General features: G+C 53.9%; 1 protein-coding gene across 3 annotated transcripts in view; it reads right to left on the bottom strand.

The window, feature by feature from the left end:
* The window catches only part of LOC144511420 (putative beta-1,3-galactosyl-O-glycosyl-glycoprotein beta-1,6-N-acetylglucosaminyltransferase 7), a 55,242-nt gene extending 37,095 nt beyond the window's left edge, over positions 1 to 18,147 (bottom strand). For all 3 annotated transcript variants that reach the window (XR_013500821.1, XR_013500822.1, XM_078241763.1), the window contains exon 1: positions 17,089 to 18,147. Coding sequence is in view for 1 of the 3 variants with exons in the window: in XM_078241763.1 (XP_078097889.1) it covers positions 17,089 to 18,073 (985 nt within the window). In the remaining 2 variants the exon portion in view is untranslated. The remainder of the gene's footprint in view (positions 1 to 17,088) is intronic.
* Positions 18,148 to 23,586: the final 5,439 nt, after the last annotated feature.

The raw sequence follows: 23,586 nt of genomic DNA, 5'->3' as shown, positions 1-23,586 counted from the left end.
GAAGCCAGAGGGTGGTTGTAGAGAGTTGTTTTTCAAACTGGAGGCCTGTGACCAGCAGTGTGCCTCCGGGATCAGTGCTGGGTCCACTTATTTGTCATTTATATTAATGATTTGGATGAGAATTTAGGGGGCATGGTTAGTAAGTTTGGTGGCATAGTGGACAGTGAAGAAAATTATCTCCAATTGCAACGGGATCTTGATCAATTGGGCCAGTGGGCTGACAAATGGCAGATGGAGTTTAATTTAGACAAATGCGAAGTGATGCATTTTGGTAGATTGAACCAGGGCAGGACTTACTCAGTTAATGGTAGGGCGTTGGGGAGAGTTACAGAACAAAGAGATCTAGGGGTACAAGTTCATAGCTCCTTGAAAGTGGAGTCACAGGTGGACAGAATGGTGAAGAAGGCATTCGGCATGCTTGGTTTCATCGGTCAGAACATTGAATACAGGAGTTGGGACGTCTTGTTGAAGTTGTACAAGACATTGGTCTTACATTGGTAAGGCCATACTCGGAATACTGTGTGCAATTCTGGTCATCCTATTATAGAAAGGATATTATTAAACTAGAAAGAGTGCAGAAAAGATTTACTAGGATGCTACCAGGACTTGATGGATTGAGTTATAAGGAGAGGCTGAATAGACTGGGACTTTTTTCTCTGGAGCGTAGGAGGCTGAGGGGTGACGTTATAGAGATCTATAAAATAATGAGGGGCATAGACAAGGTAGAAAGTCAATATCTTTTCCCAAAGGTAGGGGAGTCTAAAACTAGAGGGCATAGGTTTAAGGTGAGAGGGGAGAGATACAAAAGTGTCCAGAGGGGCAATTTTTTCACACAGGGTGGTGAGTGTCTGGAACAAGCTGCCAGAGGTAGTAGTAGAGGCGGGTACAATTTTGTCTTTTAAAAAGCATTTAGACAGTTACATGGGTAAGATGGGTATAGAGGGATATGAGCCAAATGCGGGCAATTGGGATTAGCTTAGGGGTTTTTAAAAATAAAAAGGGCGTTTTGGACAAGTTGGGTCGAAGGGCCTGTTTCCATGCTGTAAACCTCTATGACTCTGTGTTGGACTTGACTTTGAGATGAGCTTCTGACTATATATTGTAAGATTTAAGAGCTATTTCTGAGAGTGCAAGTAAGGTAGAATTTTATTTCAGTATCACATCTCTCTCAATTGTGTTGACATGTCTGAGCAAGGTAGTGACCTCAGAAACAGAGCAGCCAATACCTTACTCCATCTGTCAATTAAGCAGTTCAATATTCACCTGACCAGAGTCATTGAATTCTAAATTTCAAATCCTTTCACTGTACAACCCTCGCAACACTGTCCAATATCAGTAACCTTCTCCAGTCCCACAACCCGCAAAGATCTCTGCATTCATCTGACTACACTCTCTAGAGCATCCCAAAATGTATTTGCTCCACCACTGGTCCTGTTTAGCTGCCTAGGCCCTGAATTCTAAAATTCCCATCCTAAACTTTGCGGCCTTGCCTATCTTTCCTTTAACATTCCTTAAAAACCTATCTCTTTGATCAAGCTGTTGCTGGATTGTTTTAATGCCCTATGTGGCTTGGTGTCAAATTTTGCTTTATAATGTTCCTGCGAAATGCCTTTTACTATGTTAATGGCATTAAGTAAATGCAAACTGTTGTTAACATAATTTTGTTGCCTTTGTACTGTGCTCATCCAATAATAAAGCTAAGGATCCCATTTTTTTAAAAAAACATCCTCAATATGCTTGGCTAAATTCAAAGATTTGTGTATTTACCCCAGTCTCTGCATTCTCTTCAAAACTATCCCATTCTGCACACAACTGACTAGGATTTTGCTGTAGTAACAGCAAGATCAATAGCACTCACTGTTATTAACGGGGGTAAATCTGACAGCATGTACTGCCAATCTGCACATGCCAAGTTAAAAGTGAAAATTAACTATCAGAGAAGTTCTGCTCCAACGCAGGGTGTGCTGTTGCAGTCCTCGCCCATAGATGGAGCAAGGAAATCACCGTATGCTGTGGTGTGAAACTTAGGCTACTCATCAAGGGACCAGCACTGGTTGAAAATAAATAGGGCTGTTAAATTAAACAGTAAATTAATTCTTATAAAGTATAGTGAGCAATAATTACTGAACCACCTCGCTGGCCCTGAAAACATATGAAGAGACTCATTATCTAGGAAGAAAAATAATGTTGCCAATTGTTGAAAGATATAACCTGTTGTAATTTTATTTTTCTGTCTCCTCTAGCATGCTACCTTAATCACATCTGTATTTCTGAATTGTAATTTTTCATCCTGAAAATAATTTAAATGCTACATTTCCTGATTTTTTTTTTTGGAAATGCTTATTACCCTGTATGGTTCATTGAGTTTCTGCAATCTGATTAAAGAGTTTTATTGTTGCTAGTCCTGGTCACACACCACAGATCCCCTGTAGAGAGCACTGCTGTGAAGCACTTGGCAGATTAGTAGAAGTCTGTTGAAAAACACCCGCATAATGTCTGAGAGAGAACAGAATGGTGAAAGCCGTCCCCTCACCACTGAAAGCTAAAATCTAAGCGATTATCTCCATCTCCATTTTCAAGTTTGCTGATGACACCACCGTGGTGGATCGGATCTCAAACAATGATGGAGTACAGGAAGGAGATGGAGAATCTGGTGAAATAGTGCGATGACAATAATCTCTCCCTCAATGTCAGTAAAATGAAGGAGATAGAAATCAACTTCAGGAAACGTAGTGGGGGACATGCCCCTGTCTACATCAACGGGGATGAAGTGGAAATGATCGAGAGCTTCAGGTTTCTAGGTATTCAGATCACTAACAACCTGTTCTGGTCCCTCCACGCTGATGCTATAGTTAAGAAAGCCCACCAATGCCTCTACTTTCTCAGAAGGCTAAGGAAATTCGGTATGTCCACTATGACTCTTACCAATTTTTACAGATGCACCATAGAAAGCATCCTTTCTGGATATAGATATTCAGAAATACTGATGTGATATAGATAATCTAAGTGAGTGGACGAGGGTCTGGCAGATGGAGTACAATGTTGGTAAATGTGAGGTCATCCATTTTGGTAGGAATAACAGCAAAATGGACTATTATTTAAATTGTGAAAAATTGCAACATGCTGCTGTGCAGAGGGACCTAGGTGTCCTTGTGCATGAATCACACAAAGTTGGTTTGCAGGTGCAGCAGGTAATTAAGGCGGCAAATGGAATTTTGTCCTTCATTGCCAGAGGGATGGAGTTTAAAAACAGTGAGGTTATGTTGCAGCTGTATAAGTGCGGTGAGGCCACACCTGGAGTACTGTGTACAGTTTTGGCCTCCTTACTTGAGAAAGGATATACTGGCACTGGAGGGGATGCAGAGGAGATTCACAAGGCTGATTCCAGAGTTGAGAGATTGTCTTATGAGGAAAGACTAAGTAGACTATGCTCATTGGAAATTAGGAGAATGAGGGGGCATCTTATAGAAACATATAAAATTATGAAGGGAATAGATAAGGTAGAAGCAAGGAGGTTTTTTCCACTGGCAGGTGAAACCAGAACTAGGGGGCATAGCCTCAAAATAAGGGGGAGCAGATTTAGAACCGAGTTGAGGAGAAACTTCTTCACCCAAAGGGTTGTGAATCTGTGGAATTCCCTGCCCAATGAAGCAGTTGAGGCTACTTCATTGAATGTTTTAAAGGCAAAGATTGATAGATTTTTGAACAGTAAAGTAATTAAGGAGTATAGTAAGTGGAGCTGAGTTCACGAAAAGATCAGCCATGATCTTATTGAATGGCGGAGCAGGTTTGAGGGGCCAAATGGCCTACACCTGCTCCTACTTATGTTCTTATGTATCACAGCTTGGTATGGCTCCCTCTCTGACCTAGACCGCAAGAAACTACAAAAAGTTGTAAACGTAGCCCAGTCCGTCACACAAAGCAGCCTTCCATCCATTGACTCCATCGACACTTCCCGCTGCCTCGGAAAAGCAACCAGCATAATCAAGGGCCCCACGCACCCCGGACATTCTCTCTTTCACCTTCTTCCATTGGGAAAAAGATACATAAGTCCGAAAACACGTACCAATCAACTCAAGAACAACTTCTTCCATGCTGCCATCAGACCTTTGAGTGGTCCTATCACATATTAAGGTGATCTTTCTCGTCACCCCATTGGTACCTGCAACACTATATTCTGCACCCTCTCCTTTCCTTCTCTCCTATGTACTCTATGAACTGTGTTTTTTTCTGTATAGTTTGCAAGAAACAATAACTTGCACTGTATCCCAATACATGTGACAATAATAAATCAATTTAATTCATTCATTTTCAATATATAGAAAGTAAGGAAGAGGCAAAAATAGCCATTGGACCGCTGGAAAATGAGGCTGGAGAAGTAATAATAGAAAACAAAGCAATGGCAGAGGAACTGAATAGTTACTTTGCATCAGCCTTCATGGTGGAAGACACCAGTGGGATGCCAGAGCTCCAGGAGAGTCAGAGGGCACAGGTGAGTGTCATGGCCATCACTAAGGAGAAGGTTCTGGGGAAACTGAAAGGTCTGAAGGTGGATAAATCACCTGGACCGGATGGACTACGCTTCTGGGTTCTAAAAGAGATAGCTGAGGAAATTGTGGAGGCATTGGTGATCTTTCAGGAATCACTGGAGGCAGGGAGGGTACTAGAGGACTGGAAAGTAGCTAATGTAATACCGCTGTTTAAGAGAGGGAGGCAGCAGACGGGAAATTATAGGCCAGTTAGCCTGACTTTGGTCATTGACAAGATTTTAGAGTCCATTATTAAAGGTGAGATTGCAGAGTACTTGGAAGTGCATGATAAAATAGGACTGAGTCAGCATGGCTTCACCAAGGGGAGGTCATGTCTGACAAATCTGTTAGAGCTCTTTGAGAGGAGGTTAGATAAAGGAGAACCAGTGGACGTGATGTATTTAGATTTCCAGAAGGCCTTTGACAAGGTGCTACATAGGAGACTGTTAAATAAGTTAAGTGCCCATGGTGTTCAGGGTAAGATCCTGGCATGGATAGAGGATTGGCTGACTGGCAGAAGGCAGAGAGTGGGGATAAAGGGGTCTTTTTCAGGATGGCAGCCGGTGACTAGTGGTGTGCCTCAGGGGTCAGTGCTGGGACCACATCTTTTCACAATATACATTAACGATTTGGAGGAAGGAACTGAAGGATCTGTTGCTAAGTTTGCAGATGATACAAAGATATGTAGAGGGACAGGTAGTATTGAGGAAACAGGGGGGCTGCAGAAGGACTTGGACAAGTTAGGAGAGTGGGCAAAGAAGTGGCAGATGGAATACAATGTGGAAAAGTGTGAGGTTATGCACTTTGGAAGGAGGAATGGAGGCATTGACTATTTTCTAAATGGGAAAATGCTTAGAAAATCAGATACACAAAGGGACTTGGGAATCATTGTTCAAGACTCTCTTAAGGTTAACATGCAAGTTCAGTTGGCAGTTAGGAAGGCAAATGCAATGTTAGCATTCATGTCGAGAGGGCTAGAATACAAGAGCAGGGATATACTTCTGAGGCTGTATAAGGCGCTGGTCAGACCCCATTTGGAGTATTGTGAGCAGTTTTGGGCCCCATATCTAAGGAAGGATGTGCTGGCCTTGGAAAGGCTCCAGAGGAGGTTCACAAGAATGATCCCTGGAATGAAGAGCTTGTTGTATGAGGAACGGTGAGGACTCTGGGTCTGTACTCGTTGGAGTTTAGAAGGATGAGGGGGGATCTTATTGAAACTTACAGGATACTGCGAGGCCTGGATAGGGTGGATGTGGAGAGGATGTTTCCACTAGTAGGAAAAACTAGAACCAGAGGGCACAACCTCAGGCGAAAGGGACAATCCTTTAAAACAGAGATGAGGAGGAATTTCTTCAGCCAGAGAGTGGTGAATCTGTGGAACTCTTTGCCGCAGAAGGCTGTGGAGGCCAGGTCATTGAGTGTGTTTAAGACAGAGATAGATAGGTTCTTGATTAATAAGGGGATCAGGGGTTATGGGGAAAAGACAGGAGAATGGGGATGAGAAATATATCAGCCATGATTGAATGGCGGAGCAGACTCAATGGGCTGAGTGGCCTAATTCTGCTCCTATGTCTTATGGTCCTAGCAGAATATATCACTTCACACTGCTCTGCATTAAATTTTATCTGTCATGGTCTGTCCACTTCACCACTCTCTGACCTCCTGAAGTCTGTGGCTTTCCATATAATCCCCCAAAAATTGAAATTTGCCCTGTTTATACAAGTCCCACTCATTAATATATATTGAAAGGAGCAGTCCCAAAATCAATCCCTTAGGAACACTGCTGTTTCCTTTCTTCAAATCTGTAACTGCATTAACCGCGACTTTCTATCCCTTTCACCAATTTTGTCTCCACACTGCCACTGTCCTTTTCATGAGCTTTATTTTTGCTAACATATTTATTATGTGATACTTTGTCAAACACATTTTGAAAGTCTATAAATGCAACAGCACTATCAGGTTTAATCTTTCTAACCTTTTCTTGAAAAATAACAGGGGTATAATGTTTGGAATCCTCCAGTTTTCTTGCATGACCTTCACATCCAAGGAGAATGGGTGGAATATGGCCAGAACCTCTTTAATTTCCATCTTTACTGTCCTCACCAACCGAGAATGTATCCCTTCCGAACTAGCCGACATTTGTGCTTGAAAACTGCCATCCCATTTCTACCCATTTTTATCATACCCAATATCGCTGCTGCCTCCTCCTTTATCGCTCAATGAAGAATAGGATGTTGCCAATCTTTTTAGCAAATCAAATAGAGAAATAAAACAAACTGAAGGACAAAGTAAAAGGAGTGGCCCCTTAAAGGGGGGAGAGGGGACCACTCGAAACAAAAAACAAAGCGTAAAGGAAACTTAAAACATCAAAGTAAAATGTGATTAACGGGGTCAATAACTCACTCCAGTCCCTGCAGTGCCAGACAAACACGGAAGGCCTCAACGGCACCCGTGGACACTGCATGCTCCCTCTCTAAGAACATCTAGCTGCGAGTGTAGCTGTGGTAGAGGGGCAAAGAATAGGATGTTACCAAAGTGTTCATTTATTAACCCAGCCCTCTGGCTTCAAATGTAGCGGAGATGCCGGCGGTGGGCTGGGGTGAACACAGTCAGAGCTTGCCATCGTCTTCCCTAACTAGCCCCAACCTTCCTTTTGCCACAAATGTGCTTGCAAGACAACCTTTAGGGTCCCTTTAATGAAACCCTATCTAACCAACAAATTTCTATAGACCCACATACGGTCACATTTCCATTATCATATCAGGTCACATTTGCTGAACAAGTCATTTGTTACAGAGTCCTATTATTTCAGAACAATTGAGCAGTATGAAAAAATATGCAAGTCTGCATTTGACACAGAATTGCAACTTAAGAACTGGGTGGTATAGTGGGCTGGAAAATGTTTCCTTTTAGCTTGGGAGCCTGAGATAAAGTTCAGTCTATCTTACAGCTGCTTTAAAGTGTGAATACCCTACAGGTACTTAATTAGGAAAGATTCGACTTGGCTGCCAGGAAGAGCAGGTACAGCAAAAGCCGACTACCACGATTGATCAGGGCACAAGGATTGCTAATATGGGAAATGGAAAACAAAAATTACAATGGGGTTGGATCCTCTTGGGCAGGGTAAAGAGAAGCACATTGTTGGAGCAAGCATAGATCCCACCAGCTGCAGCAGATGTGGGAGTGCTCCATTAACCAGCATTTGAATCATTCATCTGATGAGCAAAGAATTTACTCAAAAAATTTTAAATAATAAATTGTAACCCAACACTTAGTCTATGTCACTGATACACTAGAGAGGAAGGGATAATAATGTGTTTGTATTCTTGAGAATATTGACTGAAGGCATTCACATTGATACTATGTTGTCACTTTTTGTATCAATTGCTTGTATTATACTGACATACAAGTAGTCTGTTTTATATTTGTATTACAAAGAACACAATCCCCAAAGGGCCTAACAAAAGCTCTCAATTTACTCTTGATGGAAGTGTTTGAATTGTTCTAGTTGTGTCAAAAGTGGAAACATTTTGCTACACATGGTCTCCGAATGATGTCCTATTTACACAGTAGAATCACACTGCACTGAAATCATTTTTGCCACATCAAAATTTCTACCTCCTTCCATCTCAGACTTTCTCCTTGCTTCTCTTGAATTACATCATGCTGCAGTATGCCTCTGTGGACCGGAACTTCTCATCTTTCCCATTATGTTGACCAGTCTGTCTTTTCCCATTCGTGCCAAGGACAACCTCCCTGGGCAATAGTCACTGGCTAATGGGAGTCAGCAAGGTGAACAGAGAAAACAGGACTTCCCCTAGAGAACTCACCAAAGCTCGTGCTACCAAATAAACATGTTGGACTTTAACCTAGTGTTGTGAGACTTCTGACAAATAAAGTTCAATCTGCTTCAACTGAAAGCAGAAAATGAGAATTTAGTTCCCATTGATCGATAAGGAGCACAAAATAAACCGCTGGCATTTAGATTTTCATTATAAACAGAAAATAATTTAACCGCAGGAGTGTCATTGAATGGGACAAAGAACATTCTTTTTAGTTCACATAGTTATATTTAACGGAATTATTTTTGACAAACTGATGTGGTTTGAATATGTGGTTAGGAATCAAACTGCTGCCAATTCCATTCAAATTTCCCAAAATGAAACACAAACTTAAAACAAAATGCCAATGCAATGCTTAAATAAAGCACAAGCTCCGGAATCTTTCCGTCCCACCCGCCACAGGAATTGTAGCGGGCAGGATAGGACAGTGCAGAGGTCTATTGACCTCGGACAGGATTTTCCAGTCTTGGGGCGAGCATAACCAGAAAATCCTGCCCAATGTTAAAAGCAAAATGCCATTTCAGCTTTACATCATTGCTTAATCTCAAAATGGCTTTGGCCCATCCTAACGCTTTGATCATCTTTAACCCCCATATTCTATTTTGTTTTTTGTTGCTCTTCTTTCTTCAGCCTACACTGCACTGTTCTCTCTGTTCTACCTCCAGTGAATCAGAAAAATATTTTCTCCAGGATCTTCTGCAGAATAGATCTTTTAGATCCAAACATGTTAATATCCGCAACGTGTTGAACTGTGCTACGTAGGACATAATATCCCCTGTTGTAACTTTATATTTATGGGATCATGACATGAAACTAATAGTTGACTTTGTGCCTGTTGAGGGATGTAAGGGAGCTGCTTGGCTTCAGAAATGTTGAAATGAGTTGCATTATCGGCACAAAATCAAAATTTAAAGTTTATTTACTAGTGTCACAAGTAGGCTTACATTGACACTGCATTGAAGTTACTGTGAAAATCCCCTAGTCGCCATAATCCAGCGCCTGTTCGGGTACACCAAGGGAGAATTTAGCGTGGCCAATGCACCTAACCAGCACATCTTTTCAGACTGTGGGAGGAAACCGGAGCACCCGGAGGAAACCCATGCAGGCACAGGGAGAATGCGCAGACTCCACACAGACAGTCATCCAAACTGGGAATTGAACTCGGGTCCCCGGCGCTGTGAGGCAGCAGTCCTAACCACTATTCCACCCCATTAGACTCAAGTTCTAATATTTAATGTATGCAAAACTGACTTAAAAGTATAGAAAATTAAATTTCTCTGTGCAAGACTGTTCAGCATAAGTATCCCACAAGGTCATTTAAGCCATGATGTGGACTGGGGTAGGCACAGTAAGAAGGCTCACAACACCAGGTTAAAGTCCAACCAGTTTATTTGGAATCAAGCTTTTGGAGCACTGCTCCTTCATCAGGCGGGCCACTCGTGATTCCAAATAAACCCGTTGGACTTTAACCTGGTGTTGTGAGGCTTCTTACCAAGGTCATTTAAAATCAATCACCTCAAAACTTTAATCATTAACAGGTTGCACCTAAGTATAACTTTTAAATTTCTTCTATAACTACTAAATAAATACTTTGGAACACGTTTGCGTATCAAAGATCAATTTGAATATAATTACTTTGCCTTCAGCCATCGTGCCCTTCCACTCTGAAATTCTCTTCCTAAACCCTTCCTTTTTATGCACATCTGTCATTAAAAACATCCTCTTTAAAACCTCTCTCTTCAACCTCTCTTTCTCCCCTCTAATCCCCTGCGCAGTATCTGTTTCCCTCTTTTATGTGCCCACAATGACTCAGTGGGCAGCACTTTCACTTCTGGGTCAAAAGATTGTGGGTTCAAGTTCTTCAGGGCTTGAGCACAAAAATCAAGGCTAATACACAAGTGCTGTGCTGAGGAAGTGCTGCGCTGTTGAAGATGTCACCTTACGGATGTGACATTAAACTGAGGCCCTGCCTGCCCTCTCAGGTGGATGTAAAAGATTCCACGGTATGAGTTCAAAGAGCAACAGCGGAGTTATCCCAAGTGCCCTGGTCAATATTTATCCCTCAATCAACAGCACAAGATCAGATTAAGGCAAAATACTGTGGATGCTGGAATCTGAAACAAAAACAGAAAATGCTGGAAATTCTCAGCAGGTCGGAATCAGATTTATCTAGCCAGTATCACACTGTTGTTTGTGGGAGTTAGCCAAGTGGAAATTGGCTATTGTGTTTCCTACATTACAAGAGTGGCTACACTTCAAAAGTACTTAATTGGCTAAAAAGCACTTTGGGATGTCCAATGGGCATGAAAGGATTTATATTAAAAAGACAGACTTGCTTTACTTTTCACTTTGGGAGCATCTCATTATCCTAGGTAAATGCAATTTAGCAGAAAACACTGGGAAACTGTAACAAAAACAGAAAATGCCAGGAAATCTCAGCAGGTCTGAAAGCCTCTGTGATTAGAGAACAGAGCCAACGTTTTGAGTCTGGATAACCCTTCGTCAGAGCGATAGAATGCTCAGTGTACTTTTGCACTCTCTGGGCTACTGTGTCAACAGCTATCACATCACAGCCAAAACATTGGAGTTTGCAGAAAGTGATTTCTGCTATATTGCTGCCATCTCCAGCTTCGGCAATATGTTTCTGAAATACAGAACATTTGGCTGTGGAAAGCTATGGACTGATAACTTTACATCCCAGAGATACAATTGAAGTTGGTCCTTTGTTGGAAATTTGCTGAGTGAAAGTACCATTAGCCTCATTACGGATCAGTGGAAACAAGCTGCTCCAGGTTGTACACATTCAGTAAAATGGGTAAGAGTTGAGAACAGCAGATCATAGAAACCCTACAGTACAGAAAGAGGCCATTTGGCCCATCGAGTCTGCACCGACTACAATCCCACCCAGGCCCATATCCCTACATATTTTACCCACTAATCCTTCTAATCTACGCATCCCAGGACACTAAGGGGCAATTTTAGCATAGCCAATCAACCTAACCCGCACATCTTTGGACTGTGGGAGGAAACCGGAGCACCCGGAGGAAACCCACGCAGACACGGGGAGAATGTGCAAACTCCACACAGACAGTGACCCAAGCCGGGAATCGAACCCAGGTCCCTGGAGCTGTGAAGCAGCAGTGCTAACCACTGTGTTACCGTGCCGCCCAGTTACCTGAATCTCCAGTTACCTGGATGTGCAGAGAGCTGAAAATGACTGACATAAAAATCACAATTGAATATAAACACATGGTCACACACTAACTGATTCACGCATTGCATTCTGACAAATACAACTATGGTTGCTCGTTAGGGAGCCAGGGAGAAGTTCTAAAAAAACTTCAATTTTCCTCATTTTCCAATCCCTGTCTCATGGTCAGATGATGTTTCACTTCATACTTTTATATAAATCAAGGCAGAATCATAGAATGGTTGGCAGCACAGAAGGCCACTCGGCCTGTTGTCTCCATGCTAGCAGTTCCGCAAGAGCATCTCAGCTAACGCCTTTATTAAAAAATGAATAAAGCAACCCAAAATTGCAACTTTTGCTTTGACAGTATTACGCTGGACAAAAATCAAATTAAAATGGGATAAAAATTTAAAGCAAAACAAATTAAAGGCTGAATTAGATTCCACTCAGGAGAGGACGGTAAGAATGGGGAATTCTGTTACAAGCTGCTATTGAAGCAGATGCCATGAATTATTTCAGAGCCATAGAGTTTTACAGTATGGAAAGAGGCTCTTCAGCCCATCGTGTTTGCACTGGCCGTCAAGCACCTATCTATTCCAATCCCATTTTCCAGCACTTGGTCCGTAGCCTTGTATGCTGTGGCATTTCAAGTGTTCATCTAAATACTGAAGTGTTGTGAGAGTTCCCATATCTATCATCCTTTCAGGCAGCAAGTTCTAGATTCCCCCCACACTCTGGGTGAAGACGTGTTTCTGCACAACTCCTATAAACCTCCTGCTCCTTAACTTCAATCTGTGCCTCCTGGTTACTGATCTCCTTCCTAGGGGAGAAAGTTCCTTCCTATTTAACCTATTGATGCCCCTCATAATCTTGTACACTTTAATCAGGTCCCCCCTCAGTTTTCTCTGTTCCAAGGAAAACAGTCTCTCTTCATAGCTGAAACGCTGCAGCCCAGGCAACATCCTGGTGAAATTTAAAAGGAAAATTAATTAGTTCTTGACGAAAAATGTGTTTGGGTGGGGTGGGTTTAGATGATTTCACTCTAAATGTTATTACAAATTCAATCAACACTCATTTTGTTTGGGACACCGAGAGGTTTCTCTCTCTGCAGGGCGGTTAAATCAGGAGTGCTCCTGTATCTGGCAGCACCAGGGTGGTGGCGGGGGTCTGGACGCATCAGGATGGGGTAGGGGGGTTTGGATGCCCCAGGGTGGGTTGGGGGGGGTCTGGACGTGCCAGGGTGGGGTGGGGGAGGGACGCGCCAGGGTGAGGTGGCAGGGAAGGTCCGGATGTGCCAGGGTGGGGTGGGGGTCTGGACGTGCCAGGGTAGAGTGGAGGGGGTCCGGACGCGGGGGGGGGGGGGGGGGTCCAGACGCACCAGGGGTTCCGGACGTGTCAGGGTGGGGGGGGGGGGGGGTCCGGACGCGCCAGGGTGGGGTGTGGGGGTCTGACGCACCAGGGTGGGGGTGGGGGGGAGAGTCCGGACACTCCAAGGGGTCTGGACGCGCTAGGGTGGGGTGGGGGTGTAGTCTGGGCACACCAGGGTGGGGTGGACGGGGTCCAGACACACCAGGGTGGTGGGGAAGGGTGCCCGGACACGGCAGGCTGGCGGGGAGGGGTCCAGACGAGCCAGGGTGCCGGGGGGCTGTCCGGACGCATCAGGGTGGGGTGGGGGAAGGGGGGGGTCCGGACGCGCCAGGGTGGGGTGGGGTGGGGGGGTCCGGATGTACCAGGGTGGTGGGGGTGGGGGTCCGGACGCACCAGGATGGCAGGGGCGAGGGGGTCCGGACGCACCGGGGTGGGGGGGGGGGGGGGGGGTGGTTCAGGACGCACCAGGGTCTTAGAGTCATAGAGGTTTACAGCATGGGAACAGGCTCTTCGGCCCAACTTGTCCATGCCGCCCTTTTACTTTAATCCCCTAAACTAATCCCAATTGCCCGCATTTGGCCCATATCCCTCTATACCCATCTTACCCAGGTAACTATCTAAATGCTTTTTAAAAGACAAAATTGTACCCGCCTCTACTACTATCTCTGGCAGCTTGTTCCAGACACTCACCACCCTCTGTGTGAAAAAATTGCCCCTCTGGACACTTTTGTATCTCTCCCCTTTCACCTTAAACCTATGTCCTCCAGTTTTAGACTCCCCTACCTTTGGGAAAAGATATTGACTATCGAGCTGATCTGTGCCCCTCATTATTTTATAGACCTCTATAAGATCACCCCTCAGCCTTCTACGCTCCAGAGAAAAAAGTCAGTCTATCCAGCCTCTCCTTATAACTCAAACCATCAAGTCCCGCTAGCATTCTAGTAAATCTTTTCTGCACTCTTTCTAGTTTAATAATATCCTTTCTATAATCGGGTGATCAGAATTGCACACAGTATTCCAAGTGTGGTCTTACCAATGTCTTGTACAACTCCAACAAGACGTCCCAACTCCTGTATTCAATGTTCTGACCGATGAAACCAAGCATGCCGAATGCCTTCTTCACCATTCTGTCCACCTGTGACTCCACTTTCAAGGAGCTATGAACATGTACCCCTAGATTTCCTTGTTATGTAACTCTCCCCAACGCCCTACCATTAACTGAGTAAGTCCTGCCCTGGTTCAATCTACCAAAATGCATCACCTCGCATTTGTCTAAATTAAACTCCATCTGCCATTCATCAGCCCACTGGCCCAATTGATCAAGATCCCATTGCAATCGGAGATAACTTTCTTCACTGTCCACTCTGCCACCAATGTTGGTGTCATCTGCAAACTTAGTAACCATGCCTCCTATATTCTCATCCAAATCATTGGTATAAATGACAAATAACAGTGGACCCAGCACTGATGCCTGAGGCACACCGCTCGTCACAGGCCTCCAGTTTGAAAAACAACCCTCTACAACCACCCTCTGACTTCTGTCAAGAAGCCAATTTTGTATCCATTTAGATACCTCACCCTGGATCCCGTGAGATTTAACCTCATGTAATGACCTACCATGCAGTACCTTGTCAAAGACCTTGCTAAAGTCCATGTTGACCACACCAACTGCACTGCCCTCATCTACCTTCTTGGTTCCCCCTTCAAAAAACTCAATCAAATTTGTGAGACATGATTTTCCAGGGGGGTGGGGTGGCAGTGGGGCCGGATCCGCCAGGGTGGGGTGGTGTGGCTGGGGGTCCGGACGCTCCAGGGTGGGATGGGGTGGCATGGGATCCAGACACGGTGGGGTGGCGGGGGGTCTGGACGCGCCAAGGTGGGGTGGAGTCTGGACACGCCAGGGTGGGGTGGGGTGGAGTGGAGTCCGGACATGTCAGGGTGGGGTGGGATCCGGACGCGCCAGGGTGGGGTGGGATCCGGACGCGCCAGGGTGGGGTGGGTGTCTGGACGTGCCAGGGTGGGGTTGGTCTGGATGGGTCAGGGTGGGATGGGGGTCCGGATTTGCCAGAATGGGGGTGGCATCCTAACACGTCAGGGTGGGCTGGCTGGCACTGTCAGGGTGACGGGCTGGCTGGCACTGTCAGGGTTGGCTGGCTGGCAGTGTCGGGGTGGGCGGGCTGGCAGTGTCGGGGTGGGCGGGCTGGCAGTGTCGGGGTGGGTGGGCTGGCAGTGTCGGGGTGGGTGGGCTGGCAGTGTCAGGGTGGCGGGCAGTATCAGGGTGACGGGTTGGCAGTGTCGGGGTGGCGGGCTGGCAGTGTCGGGGTGGGTGGGCTGGCAGTGTCAGGGTGGCGGGCAGTGTCAGGGTGACGGGCTGGCAGTGTCGGGGTGGCGGGCTGGCAGTGTCGGGGTGGCGGGCTGGCAGTGTCAGGGCTGTTTGGCAGTGTCGGGGTGGCGGGCTGGCTGGCAGTGTCAGGGTGGGCGGGCTGCTGTGTCGGGGTGGCGGGCTGGCACTGTCGGGGTGGCGGGCTGGCACTGTCGGGGTGGCGGGCTGGCACTGTCGGGGTGGCGGGCTGGCACTGTCGGGGTGGCGGGCTGGCACTGTCGGGGTGGCGGGCTGGCACTGTCGGGGTGGCGGGCTGGCACTGTCGGGGTGGCGGGCTGGCACTGTCGGGGTGGCGGGCTGGCACTGTCGGGGTGGCGGGCTGGCACTGTCGGGGTGGCGGGCTGGCACTGTCGGGGTGACGGGCTGGCACTGTCGGGGTGACGGGCTGGCACTGTCGGGGTGACGGGCTGGCACTGTCGGGGTGACGGGCTGGCACTGTCGGGGTGACGGGCTGGCACTGTCGGGGTGACGGGCTGGCACTGTCGGGGTGACGGGCTGGCGCTGTCGGGGTGACGGGCTGGCGCTGTCGGGGTGACGGGCTGGCGCTGTCGGGGTGACGGGCTGGCGCTGTCGGGGTGACGGGCTGGCGCTGTCGGGGTGACGGGCTGGCGCTGTCGGGGTGGCGGGCTGGCGCTGTCGGGGTGGCGGGCTGGCGCTGTCGGGGTGGCGGGCTGGCGCTGTCGGGGTGGCGGGCTGGCGCTGTCGGGGTGGCGGGCTGGCGCTGTCGGGGTGGCGGGCTGGCGCTGTCGGGGTGGCGGGCTGGCGCTGTCGGGGTGGCGGGCTGGCGCTGTCAGGGTGGCGGGCTGGCGCTGTCAGGGTGGCGGGCTGCGCTGTCAGGGTGGCGGGCTGGCACTGTCAGGGTGGCGGGCTGGCGCTGTCAGGGTGGCGGGCTGGCGCTGTCAGGGTGGCGGGCTGGCGCTGTCAGGGTGGCGGGCTGGCGCTGTCAGGGTGGCGGGCTGGCGCTGTCAGGGTGGCGGGCTGGCGCTGTCAGGGTGGCGGGCTGGCGCTGTCAGGGTGGCGGGCTGGCGCTGTCAGGGTGGCGGGCTGGCGCTGTCAGGGTGGCGGGCTGGCGCTGTCAGGGTGGCGGGCTGGCGCTGTCAGGGTGGCGGGCTGGCGCTGTCAGGGTGGCGGGCTGGCGCTGTCAGGGTGGCGGGCTGGCGCTGTCAGGGTGGCGGGCTGGCGCTGTCAGGGTGGCGGGCTGGCGCTGTCAGGGTGGCGGGCTGGCGCTGTCAGGGTGGCGAGCTGTGTCAGGGTGGCGGGCTGTGTCAGGGTGGTGGGCTGGTGCTGTCAGGGTGGTGGGCTGGCAGTGTCGCGGTGATGGGCACTGTCAGGGTGGTGGGCTGGCAGTGTCGCAGTGATGGGCACTGTCAGGGTGACGGGCTGGCGCTGTCGGGGTGGCGGGCTGTGTCAGGGTGGCGGGCTGGCGCTGTCGGGGTGGCGGGCTGTGTCAGGGTGGTGGGCTGGCAGTGTCGCGGTGATGGGCACTGTCAGGGTGGTGGGCTGGCAGTGTCGCGGTGATGGGCACTGTCAGGGTGACGGGCTGGTGCTGTCGGGGTGGCGGGTTGTGTCAGGGTGGCGGGCTGGCGGGCTGTGTCAGGGTGGCGGGCTGGCAGTGTCGCGGTGATGGGCACTGTCAGGGTGGTGGGCTGGCAGTGTCGCGGTGATGGGCACTGTCAGGGTGACGGGCTGGCGCTGTCGGGGTGGCGGGCTGTGTCAGGGTGGCGGGCTGGCAGTGTCGGGGTGACGGGCTGGCACTGCCGGGGTTCGGGGTTTTACCTGCGATGCGGTTCAAGGTGACCCAGTAATGCTCGTCCGGGCTGTACGTGTCCCGGGACCACTGCAGCAAGTCCTGGGCCCGCGGGTCGCTCAGCACGAAGTTGACGAACTCCCTGGTCAGGGCGTAGTAAGCGGAGCCGAAGTAGAGGGTGAGGCCGTGCGGCACCCCCGCCGCCTTCCTGCGGTGGGTCTTGATGACATACGAGTGTCCGGGGGAGATGTACTCGCGGTGGATGTGGCTGGTCCTGGGCTTCATGTGCTGGGGCTGCAGGATGCCGGGGGTGATGTTCTTGCCCTTCCAGCGGCCCTGCAGGAAGCGCACCAGCTCCCGGTTGGTTTTGAGCGGGTAGTCCTGGCCGCACAGGTTCAGCACGTACTTCCAGCGGGGGCGGCCGCCCGCCAGCTCCCGCATGCAGTTGATGTCGGCCTGCAGGCGGGAGAAGCCGCCGTACACCACACTCTCGCTGCGGGCCGCCACGAAGACGTTGTGGAAGCAGGAGGCGAGCTGCTGGACCCCCCGGCGGAAGGCCGCTGAGGTCTTGTTGTCCACATGGATGCAGTAGGTGTTGTGCGGGGCGTAGATGGCCCTGAACAGCCACTCCAGCGTCTCCAGGTCCTTGTGCACGGCCAGAATGAAGGCCAGCGGGAAGTCCGCCTCCTCCCGGGACAGCGTCTCGGTGATGTACGAGTGCGAGGCCCGCAGCCGGGAGCAGTTGAGCGGGCGGCCGGCCTGGAGCTGGCTCTCGATCCCGGCCTCGGCCTCGGCCCGGTGGAGCCGCTCGCACTGGGCGCCCAGCAGCAGCGCCGCCGCCTTGCCCTGGAAGAGCGCGGCGCACAGCTCGTCCGGGTAGTCCCCGCAGCCGGCACAGTCCAGGCCCCAGGCCCGGGGCTCGGGCCGCCGCACTCGGCCGGTCAGGTAGATGCCGAGGCAGACAGCGGCGCTGACAGCGGCGCACAGCAGGAAACTCCACTTGGCCGCGTTCATCTGCCTCCCCTCAGCGGCGCGCTCTCACACTCTGCCCCCACCCCCATCCATCCGACAGCCCGCCGCCTCTCTGCGCTCCAGCCCATTGCCTGTCCGCCCTGTTACTGGCTGGACATACTGCTCCCCACCCACACCCCCCACACAGACACCCACACCCCCCACACAGACACCCCCACCCCCACACAGGTACCCTCAGTGACACCCCCCCCACCCACAGTGACACACACCCCCCACCCACAGTGAACACACCCCCCACCCACAGTGACACACCCCCCCCACCCACAGTGACACACCCCCACCCACAGTGACACACCCCCACCCACAGTGACAACCCCCACCCACAGTGACAACCCCCACCCACAGTGACACACCCCCACCCACAGTGACACACCCCCACCCACAGTGACACACCCCCACCCACAGTGACACACCCCCACCCACAGTGACACACCCCCACCCACAGTGACACACCCCCACCCACAGTGACACCCCTCCCCCACCCACAGTGACACCCCTCCCCCACCCACAGTGACACCCCTCCCCCACCCACAGTGACACCCCTCCCCCACCCACAGTGACACCCCCCCCCCACCGTGACAACCCCACCCACAGTGACCCCCCCACCCACACCCCTCACACAGACACCCCCACCCCCACACAGGTACCCCCACCCACAGTGGCACCCCCCCCACCCACAGTGACACACCCCCCCACCCACAGTGACACACCCCCCCACCCAGTGACACACACCCCCACCCACAGTGACACACCCCCCCACCCACAGTGACACACCCCCCCACCCACAGTGACACACCCCACCCACAGTGACACCTCCCCCACCCACAGTGACACCCCCCACCCACAGTGACACCCCCCACCCACAGTGACACCCCCCACCCACAGTGACACCCCCCCACCCACAGTGACACCCCCCCACCCACAGTGACACCCCCCCCACCCACAGTGACACCCCCCCCACCCACAGTGACACCCCCCCCACCCACAGTGACACCCCCCCCACCCACAGTGACACCCCCCACCCACAGTGACACCCCCCACCCACAGTGACACCCCCCACCCACAGTGACACCCCCCACCCACAGTGACACCCCCCACCCACAGTGACAACCCCCCACCCACAGTGACACCCCCCCAACCACAGTGACACCCCCCCACCCACAGTGACACCCCCCCACCCACAGTGACACCCCCCCCACAGTGACACACCCCCCCCCACAGTGACACACCCCCCCCACAGTGACACACCCCCCCCCACAGTGACACACCCCCCCCCACAGTGACACACCCCCCCACCCACAGTGACACACCCCCCCCACCCACAGTGACACACCCCCCCCACCCACAGTGACATACCCCCCCCACCCACAGTGACACACCCCCACACCGATACCCCCACCCACACTGGCACCTCCCCACACAGACGCCCCCCCACGCGGACGCCCCCCCACGCGGACGCCCCCCCACGCGGACGCCCCCCCACGCGGACGCCCCCCCACGCGGACGCCCCCCCACGCGGACGCCCCCCCACGCGGACGCCCCCCCACGCGGACGCCCCCCCCACGCGGACGCCCCCCCACGCGGACGCCCCCCCACGCGGACGCCCCCCCACGCGGACGCCCCCCCACGCGGACGCCCCCCCACGCGGACGCCCCCCCACGCGGACGCCCCCCCACGCGGACGCCCCCCCACGCGGACGCCCCCCCACGCGGACGCCCCCCCACGCGGACGCCCCCCCACGCGGACGCCCCCCCACGCGGACGCCCCCCCACGCGGACGCCCCCCCACGCGGACGCCCCCCCACGCGGACGCCCCCCCACGCGGACGCCCCCCCACGCGGACGCCCCCCCACGCGGACGCCCCCCCACGCGGACGCCCCCCACGCGGACGCCCCCCACGCGGACGCCCCCCCACGCGGACGCCCCCCCACGCGGACGCCCCCCCACGCGGACGCCCCCCCACGCGGACGCCCCCCCACGCGGACGCCCCCCCACGCGGACGCCCCCCCACGCGGACGCCCCCCCACGCGGACGCCCCCCCACGCGGACGCCCCCCCACGCGGACGCCCCCCCACGCGGACGCCCCCCCACGCGGACGCCCACACACACAGACACCCCCCCACACACACTGACACACCCCCACATAGACACCCCCACACACACCCCCACACACACACCCCCACACACACACCCCCACACACACAACCCTCACCCACACAACCCTCACCCACACAGACACCCCCACACACACACCCCCCACCCACACTGACACACCTCCACACTGACACACCCCCACACACACCCCCCCCCACCCACACAGACACCCCCCACCCACACAGACACCCCCCACCCACACAGACACCCCCCACCCACACAGACACCCCCCCACACAGACACCCCCCCACACACACAGACACCCCCCACCCACACAGACACCCCCCCACACAGACACCCCCCACACACACAGACACCCCCCCACACACACTGACACACCCCCACATAGACACCCCCACACACACCCCCACACACACACCCCCACACACACACCCCCACACACACAACCCTCACCCACACAACCCTCACCCACACAGACACCCCCACACAGACACCCCCACACACACACCCCCCACCCACACTGACACACCTCCACACTGACACACCCCCACACACACACCCCCCACCCCCACAGACAACCCCACACAGACACCCCCACACACCCCCCCCACCCACACTGACACACCCCCACGCTGACACACCCACACCCCCACACCCACACCCCCACACCCACACCCCCACACACACACCCCCACACACACACCCCCACACACACACCCCCACACACACACCCCCACACACACACCCCCACACACACACCCCCACACACACACAGACAACCCCACACAGACACCCCCCACCCACACTGACACCCCCCCACACTGACACAACCCCACCCACACTGACACAACCCCACCCACACTGACACAACCCCACACAGACACCCCCACACACACTGACACACCCCCACACACACCCCCCACCCACACTGACACACCTCCACACTGACACACCCCCACACACACACCCCCCACCCACACAGACAACCCCACACAGACACCCCCACACACACCCCCCCACCCACACTGACACACCCCCACGCTGACACACCCCCACCCCCACACACACACCCCCACACACACACCCCCACACACACACCCCCACACACACACCCCCACACACACACTCCCACGCACACACAGACAACCCCACACAGACACCCCCACCCACACTGACACCCCCCCACACTGACACACCCCCACCCACACTGACACACCCCCACCCACACTGACACAACCCCACCCACACTGACACAACCCCACACAGACACCCCCACACACACTGACACACCCCCACACACACCCCCCACACCCACCCCCCACACTGACACCCCCCCCACACAGACACCCCCACACACACACCCCACCCACACAGACACCCCCCCACACACACACCCCCCACCCACACTGACACACACCCCATCCACACTGACACACCCACACACCCCCACACACACTGACACACCCCCACACACACCCCCCACCCACACCGTCACACCCCCACACACACAGACACCCCCACACACACAGACACCCCCACACACACAGACACCCCCACACACACAGACACCCCCACACAGACACCCCCACACAGACACCCCCACACAGACACCCCCACACAGACACCCCCACACAGACACCCCCACACCCCCCACCCACACAGACACCCCCACACAGACACCCCCACACAGACACCCCCACACACACACCCCCCACCCACACTGACACACCCCCACACAGACACACCCCCACACCCACACAGATACCCCCAACCACACTGACACACCCCCCCATCCACACTGACACACAACCACACACACACCCCCCCCACCCACAGTGACACACCCCCCCCACCCACACTGACACAACCCCCCCACCCACACTGACACACACCCCCCCCACCCACACTGACACACCCCCACACAGACATCCCCCACCCACACTGACACCCCCACACTGACACCCCCCCCCAACAACACTGACACACCCCCCACCCACACTGACACACCCCCCCACCCACACTGACACCCCCACACTGACACACCCCCCCACCCACGCTGACACACCCCCACCCCCCCCCATTCGCTGCTTCACCCACCCCCCCCATTCGCTGCTTCACCCACCCCCCCATTCGCTGCTTCACCCACCTCCCCATTCGCTGCTTCACCCACCCACCCCATTCGCTGCTTCACCCACCCACCCCATTCGCTGCTTCACCCACCCACCCCATTCGCTGCTTCACCCACCCACCCCATTCGCTGCTTCACCCACCCACCCCATTCGCTGCTTCACCCACCCACCCCATTCGCTGCTTCACCCACCCACCCCATTCGCTGCTTCACCCACCCACCCCATTCGCTGCTTCACCCACCCACCCCATTCGCTGCTTCACCCACCCACCCCATTCGCTGCTTCACCCACCCACCCCATTCGCTGCTTCACCCACCCCCCCCATTCGCTGCTTCACCCACCCCCCCCATTCGCTGCTTCACCCACCCCCCCCATTCGCTGCTTCACCCACCCCCCCCCACCCGCTGCTCCACCCCCCCCCACCCGCTGCTCCACCCCCCCCCACCCGCTGCTCCACCCCCCCCCACCCGCTGCTCCACCCCCCCCCCCACCCGCTGCTCCACCCCCCCCCCACCCGCTGCTCCACCCCCCCCCACCCGCTGCTCCACCCCCCCCACCCGCTGCTCCACCCCCCCCACCCGCTGCTCCACCCCCCCCACCCGCTGCTCCACCCCCCCCACCCGCTGCTCCACCCCCCCCACCCGCTGCTCCACCCCCCCCACCCGCTGCTCCACCCCCCCCACCCGCTGCTCCACCCCCCCCACCCGCTGCTCCACCCCCCCCACCCGCTGCTCCACCCCCCCCACCCGCTGCTCCACCCCCCCCACCCGCTGCTCCACCCCCCCCACCCGCTGCTCCACCCCCCCCCCCGCTGCTCCACCCCCCCATTCACTGCTCCACCCCCCCCATTCACTGCTCCACCACCCACCCACCCCCCCCATTCACTGCTCCACCCCCCCACCCACCCCCCCATTCACTGCTCCACCCCCTCACCCACCCCCCCCATTCACTGCTCCACGCCCCCACCCACCCCCCCCATTCACTGCTCCACCCCCCCACCCAGTCTCTCCAGCCAAGACTGCACAACACCTCAACCCTCCTGCAACAGGAAGCCGCGCTTCGTGAAACTGAGGCTGAAACTTTAACTCTGCACATGCTGCTCAGCGTTTCCAGCAGTCTCGCGTTTCCAGCCGCGACAACAGGTTGCCAATCCTTCAGCTTCACTGAAACCATCAATAGCCAGCGCCGTAAACCTGATCAAACCACTCCTTTCTCGCAAGATGCTTCCCAAACCACTCCTTTCTCGCAAGAT

The sequence above is a fragment of the Mustelus asterias genome, chromosome 2 (assembly GCF_964213995.1).
Source record: "Mustelus asterias chromosome 2, sMusAst1.hap1.1, whole genome shotgun sequence".
Lineage (NCBI taxonomy): Eukaryota > Metazoa > Chordata > Chondrichthyes > Carcharhiniformes > Triakidae > Mustelus > Mustelus asterias.
Note: the sequence above shows the minus strand (reverse complement) of the source record. Positions and strands in the feature narration are given on the sequence as shown.